Genomic DNA, 7,556 nt, shown 5'->3' on the forward strand with positions numbered 1-7,556 from the left:
ATCAGGTTTAGGTTATTGATAATGCTGACAAAATTTGTGTGTGGTTGTAAAATATACATATGCCAACTTTCAGCTACATCCGATGCTTTGATAAGGAGCAAAGTCCAAAAAAACAGTGTTACGGAGGCCCTGAATCTCATAGTAGTGAGTTAACGATACCTAGCCCTTCCTTGCCTATTACTGCATATTTACTTTCAGAGGGCTTTAGTTTACGTGAATAAAAAGCTGTAGGAAAAAACTGTTTATCATATTGCTGAAGTAGTACCCCTCTTACCCCTTGGTCTGAGGCGACTGTTACAATAAAAAAAATTCCTTATTTAAATCAGGGAATTTTAAGATAGGTGAGCTGCATAATTCCAATTTTAAGATATCGAACACCTGTTGATGCTTTTCAGACCATAATAAATCTACGCCCTTTTTCGTAAGATCTGTTAAAGGTGCTGCTGTGATTACATATAAACTTACGATAGTAATACCCACTACAGCGCAAAAGTGCTGTATCCTCCTTTACGTTAATAGGTACCGGAAAGTTACAAATAGCCGACACCTCACCATGGACTACTTTAAGACCTTGACTAGACACATAAAACCTAAATAAACATGTTCGGTTTTTAAAACTCACATTAGATATTTTACTCTGAGATTATTTGTCTTAGTCTCTGTAGCACTAGCTCTAGTTTATGGGAATGTACTTCTAAGGTATTAAAAAAGATTATAAGACCAACCATATAGGCATGTAGGTTATGCCCTAAAAAGTCTCTAAACACTATATTAATCATTCTGGTGAATGTAATTGGGGCGTAACGTAAACCGGAGGCATACGTAAAAATTGATAATGTCCCCTGAGTGTGCTGAAGGCGGTGTATGAGGTACACTCACTTAGCTAATGGTATCTGGTGAAAGCCTTTAAGTAAGTCCAAACTGGTGAAAAATTTATTCTGACCTAACAAAGATAAGATATCGTCGGTACATGGCACTGGAAAACGATCAGGAATCGTTTCCTCATTTGAGCGACAGAAATCTACTCAGATACGCCAAGTCCGATCTTTTTAGGCATGACGTTTAAGGGAAAAATTATATGGGCTATTTGATTTCCTAATGACTCCTATTACTAACATTTTTCAACTTCGTCATTTATCTCGTTTTGCAATTCCATTGGGAGTCTATACGAGGGTACGTGAAGAGCTTTATGTTTGTCCTTTAACAGTATTTGGTGTTCAATGACATCCGTTTTTCCCCAGAGATCACTCGCTAGTGGAGAAACATCCTGGTATTCAGATAAAAGATCAAAAAATTTCTGCTGAATCACCTCTGCTTGAATGACTTTACTGATATTATTTTAGATAGAGTATAAGAGGGATTCATCTACAACTGGTTGGGTGTGATTAAATTTAGCAACAGTAAAAAATGCCATATTTATAACTTCCATATCCACGATATATATATGGGTTTTGTGGATTACTAGATTGGTATTCAGATGGTTACAGACTTCAATATTAACTTGTTGCTGTGAGTCAACAGTGTATAGTGCTTAGTTCGCGGAAACCGTTAGATTTCAGAGTGTTGGGAAGGGATTAAAATTTTCAGATCCCAGCATAGTCTTTTTACACGCACTTAGACATTCGAGGGTGCATGCGTCTCGAGATTTTGTGTGCAAACTGCGACTGCGGGTGTGGGAGAATTCTGTTGGGTCGCTTGAACAATGTCACGATTTATGAGACAAGTGATTGGTTCCTCTATATAAGTTATTATTTGATTAACTGTCTCTTTTTGTCCAAAACGGATTTTAATGTGTTAGAAGGTTTATAGAATTTTCCCTTTGATAAACGCTCCTTATTTGGCAGGAGGTTAGATAATGTTTTGTATACCCATAGATGGATATCCTACATTTACACTAGATACAGATCAATGTTTTTTATAACTATAAGGTATCTGTAAGCGTGAGCTTACCCGCCCTGTACTGAATATGAGTTACGCTACAACAATTAACTCGTTATTGCCAATTACTGAAAGCTGTATTCCGGACTTCTCAATAGGGAAGTTCGAACAACAACGGTGAGTCTGTAAATACAGGATATTACGTGGACTAAAGGAATAAAAACAATGTAAATGGCTGATATTCTAATTTTACGGCACGTACAGTCAGGCGTAATCCACCACTACTTATAATAACTTATTATATTAAAACTACGGGAACCTTGATACAGTCGTGTGATTCATAGGAAAATTCCTTTTTAATTCAAAAAGGTGTTGGCATGAATGATCCGACATCACTCTCCCCCTCCACTAGAGTCGCTTATGTGGAATGTGCTTTGCTTTCAACACTCGGCAGATTTTGACTGACCCTGACCGTTTTACTAGATGGCACAGTAACCAATTTTCCTGAAGCACGATTTGTTTGTTTGTGATTTTTAGCAGAATTACTGTTTACCTGTTCCTTTTTATAATAATGAGAATTCTCCTTTTTATTATCATCGGCAATGTATTGTGTGTTTTTAGGATTATGTTGCTGTTGGTTACGTTAAAAGCAATGAACATAAGAATGACTTGAACTATTATGAATTGAGCGATTACTATTAAAAGAAGTTGTCCCTATTGCGTTATTATTAACTATATATATTTGCTGTGGTTTACTTTCATTCTTTGCTAAAATTTGAAATAGTGAGGGATCCAGGTCAATGCATTTAAACATGTGTTCCTTAATTTGTTTATATAAATCTATTTCCGTGATGTCTGGCAATGTCTCCTCACCAAAACACCGTTCCCAGGCTGCTGGTAACATAACTGTTATGAATGTTACGTATGTTAACCTAATGAAATTTTTTACAGACATGTTATTCCTTGCAATCCAGTGGTTTTTTTCTTTTAAAGTTAAGTTGAGTCATAGATATTGGATTTTTAAGCATATAACTAAAAAAACTCAAGGCTAAAACTGCCATTGGGACCTTGTACAGGAGCCTTTATATGTCCTGACCCGAAATAGTGTTACCTCTAATTTATCCAAATTTGTACGGGTGTTCTATTTGTTTTTGTGTGTTTTCTTATCACTACAGTGCCTAACAATCCTATCCATGCATCTGTATAAATACAGACGTCTACTGCGTAAATGCATATTCAATGTTTGATATGATTTGTTACATACAGAATTAATAGAGTGCCCCAAAATGATAAGATTAACACAGAGTATATGATTATAATATTTCAGGAGAACTTCTGGAAACAGAAACTCAAAGATAAAAACTCGCAGTAGCGAAGTCCCAATGATGTAGATAATTTCTGTAAAAAAGTAAGATTAAGAATGTCTTGTAACTTCAGCCACAGGAACAACGAAATTCGACCTGCAAAGGAAACACTCAAATTTACTCCAAATGAATAAAAAAAGGATTGTACTTAGCTTGATTTTGTGGGAAGTCACGGCGTTTCGATAACGACACGGCCTTGGTCCCCCTTCTCTGTTAAGCGGATGACCCTGGTTCTTAGCTTGGGTTTCCCCTGTGTGCGTTGTTGGTTTGTTGAATGATTCATGTCCTCTTGCTGGTCCTTGAAGATCCAATGCTGCAGATGTGTCCAGTTTGTTTCTTGAAGTGCTGGAAACGCTTAATAACGATGATACACCCTCTCGAATGATTATTAATGAGAGAATTTTCTTACGTTGCTATAAGAGATTCGAAGTTGCTTGAAGATTCTCTTGCCTTCGTTGACTTCTGATATGTTACATTTTGTTAGTCTTCGGATGATGTGGAATAGTCCGAGTCCGCCCACCAAACGAACTCCAGAGCTTATTGGTGGAACTCTTGCTAGCAGAGATGTAGTTCTCCCCCCATCTCCCTCAGTAAACACTGTTACCATGTAATTTTTCGAAGTCTCTCAAGACGGTGTACCAGGTAAACCTGTGTCCAACTGTACATACAGTATTTATCTCTTGAGCTGTAGTATCTTGGAGCTGAGGCTTGGAAATTCTTTGCTGACACTCCATATCGTGGTGATGGCTTGCTTTTTTCCTTCACCTCATGTTCTTCGTTCCTCTCTTTATTTGTTTCTTTCCTATTTTTGATTTTATTATTTATTTGATTATTTAACTGATTTTGACTCATGGCTACAGGGTACATATATTTACATTTTTTGTCGAACTTACATCCTTTTCCTTCTTTTAGGTTTTTGCATATTTTTGGATGTAGATCTCTGCAATCATCCTCATAGCCGTCTAGGTCTGCACATTTACCATAGATTTCATAGTTGTGACATACCTTGGGATGTTTGTAGTAACATCTTTCTCCGAATCTGCAATTCACTCTTTTCAAAAGGGTGCAGTCTTTGTCTTTCTTGTCTATTTTTTCCTCTTTCCCATCAGTGTGCAGATCTGGGTAGAGCCTCTTCGGGATTTTATTTTGTGTTGATGTCGTAATTTATTTCTTCGTATGTATGCTGCTTGATTGCCTCATATGTAGTATCAATGAGTATCTCTACATCCATACTCTTATCTTGTTGTTTGTTTTCCTTATTTTTTCTGTCATTTCAGTTTTGTTTTCTTCTCTTCTGTTTTCCTCTTCTTCTTCATCCTCAACTATTTGTACATTAAGTCTTGATTTAATAACATTGTCTATCCATGATAGACATGTTGAGCAAAATATTCTAGTATCCTTACTCGTATTTTCCATTACTTCAGCACATTGAGGATGCGTTGGAATGTTGCATGCAGAACATTTTCTGATCAGGTGTTGTGGATTGACTATGATAAACCAGGGTTTCCCAAACTTTTTTACTTGGTGACCCATAAAACTTACTTCAAACATTTTGTGACCCCTCTAGGCAAAAAATATTTTCCTCAATGGGATATAGATTTTACTTATATATACATCTTGCTTTTTATAACTGCGTATAAAACAAAATACGTACGTATATAACCTGAACACATACAAACTATATAAATACCATCCATACATACATACACATGTATATATATATATACATATATATATATATATATATATATATATATATATATATATATATATGTGTGTGTGTTGTGTGTGTGTGTGTGTGTGTGTGCGCGCGTGTGTATGAGAGAGAGAGATAGTTTGTTTGCTTTGTTTTAAAAGTTTTTTAAAGTACAATACAATCTAACCTTGTTTAATTTAATGGGATGAATGGCCTTGTTTCTTTGAACATAACATCTCAAATTTCGGGGTGATATCGGAGACTGCAAGTCGCAGATCATCTACATTCAGTTCAGATCGGTATTTATTCTTGATATACGTTAATGCAGAGAGTAGTTTCACAGAGATAAGTCGATCCAAACGGTGCTAAGAAATTCAGTGCTGCCTTTGATAAACCAGGATATTCGAATCTCCGATACTGATCCAAAACTCATTCAATGTTGTTGACCCAAACTTGAGTCGTAAGTCGTATCCAATCATACTGTTCTAGATCTGACTCTTCTAAAAAGTATTTCTTGAAGTGATTAAGAAGATTTCGAAGATTATTAACTATTATTGCTTTCAAATTATCCAGACATAACTCATTTTCCTCTCCAAACTCTTCAAGTTCAGGAAACATTTCAATGTTACCCTCTTCAGCTCGTGAAATCCATCACTCAAGCTTCTTTGGGAATGCATTTATCTTGTCGAACAATGACAAAATATTTTTATTTGGGCCTTGTATGGAGAGATTTAACTCATTAAGTTTATCAAAAATGCATGATAAATACACTAGTTTTCCTAACCAGTTACTATCAGTCATGAATACACTAAATTCAGAGCCTGATTCCAGAAGGAATAGGAGGACCTCCTCTCTCAGCTGATACAGACGTGTGAAAACTTTTCCCCTGGAAAGCCATCTGATTTATCTGTGAAGCATCAATGCTTCATGGTCTGAGCTCATGTCTTTGCACAGTGAAGCAAATAACCTGGCATTCAAAGTGCGTGATTTTATGTAGTTGACGATTTTGACAGCTGTATCAAAAACAGTTTTAAGTTCGGAAACAATGGCTTTGTAAGCGAGAGCTTCTCGATGAATAATACAGTGAGTAAAACGTATATGAGGAGCCACATTATGTACCTTTGCTTTTAGTCCTTTCTTTTTACCTAACATTGCCCCGGCTCCATCTGTGCATATACCTACACACCGATCCCAAGAAAGTCCAAGCTTATGAAGTGTTTTATCTAATGCCATGAAAATATCATCTCCTGTACACTTTCCATCTAGCGCAAGGCAAAACAACATAACTTCATTCAATTTTCCATTGAAGCTATATCTTATAAATGCAAGTAATTGAGAACTAGAAATGTCGGTTGATTCATCTAATTGTAAAAATTGATTTACATTCTTAACTCTCTCCATCAACTGAATCAGTATGTCACTTGCAATCTCACGAGTTCGTCTACTAACCGTATTGTTTGACAGGGGGATGGATTCTAGTTCGCGAGCCATCTTTTCTCCATGGATAGCTCTACACATTGCCACTGCAATGTGTAGAGCAATAAGATATGCAACCTCATATGATGCCATTTAAGCTTTGACAGGCAATGCAACATTTTTTTGTGATCACTTGCTTTTGTCCTTGTAACTACATTTTCTTGCTTGCACTGCAGGCGTCTTTTCATTTTTGCTGGCTTTAAGCTTTCATTAGCCAATACTTCCAAACATATAACACACTGAGGATGATGAACGTCATTAACAACAGTGTGTGTGTATGTATTGCACAGCTAGACAGTAAGAAATTTCATTAAATAAGTATAGACCTTTACATTTTGTTGTATCAATAAATGTGTATTAATGATCACTAAAGGAGAAGATTTTTTAACCTTTGATTACGTAATTTTTTACATAATCTTTCAAGAACCTCTACAAGGAAGGATTAACATTTTCTTTTTCCTAGGTCGACGTAGACTTTGGCAAAATCAAATACAAACCGTACTTTAGTTATTAATAATTATATTTATTTTTGAATAAGTTCAGGTTAAGTTTATAGTTTGGTTAGATTTATGATATATGAACGAGAGGTAACAGTTCATAAGTTTCTTTTTTTTCTATCATCATCATTTTTCATAGGTGATATATATATATATATATATAATATATATATATATATATATATATATATATATGTGTGTGTGTGTGTGTGTGTGTGTGTGTGTGTTATATGTTTACTCAATGACCTGTAAATATATATATATATATATAGTATATATATATATATATATATATATATATATATATGTATATATATTAGTGAAATTCTTAAAGATAATATATCTCTTGTTCTTGCGACTCAAAAGACCTTAAAATCATCTTGCTCTTCGACAAAGAATTTTCGCAACCCCTATAGGGGTCGCGACCCATAGTTTTGGAACCCCTGTGCTATACCACACCTTACACAGTTTGCATGCTTTTGGCATTCTTTTTCCTATTGCATCAATTAGTTTATTCACAATGTTCACCTTATTCATTTTCTTTGTCGGAATATATTGATTGATGCAAATTTTCTTTATGAGTCTCTTGACCACATGGATTTTATTTGGAACTTCTTAACTATTTTCAAGATGTTTTCTGTTGAT

At 35.3% G+C, this 7,556-nt stretch overlaps 1 protein-coding gene across 1 annotated transcript; it reads right to left on the reverse strand.

Moving 5' to 3' along the window:
* Positions 1–5,841: 5,841 nt before the first annotated feature.
* LOC135216614 (zinc finger BED domain-containing protein 5-like) lies at positions 5,842–6,507 on the reverse strand. Its single transcript, XM_064251995.1, has one exon. The coding sequence runs from the start codon at positions 6,505–6,507 to the stop codon at positions 5,842–5,844; it is 666 nt and encodes a 221-aa protein (XP_064108065.1).
* Positions 6,508–7,556: the final 1,049 nt, after the last annotated feature.

This window comes from Macrobrachium nipponense, chromosome 6, assembly GCF_015104395.2.
Source record: "Macrobrachium nipponense isolate FS-2020 chromosome 6, ASM1510439v2, whole genome shotgun sequence".
Taxonomy (NCBI): Eukaryota; Metazoa; Arthropoda; class Malacostraca; order Decapoda; family Palaemonidae; genus Macrobrachium; species Macrobrachium nipponense.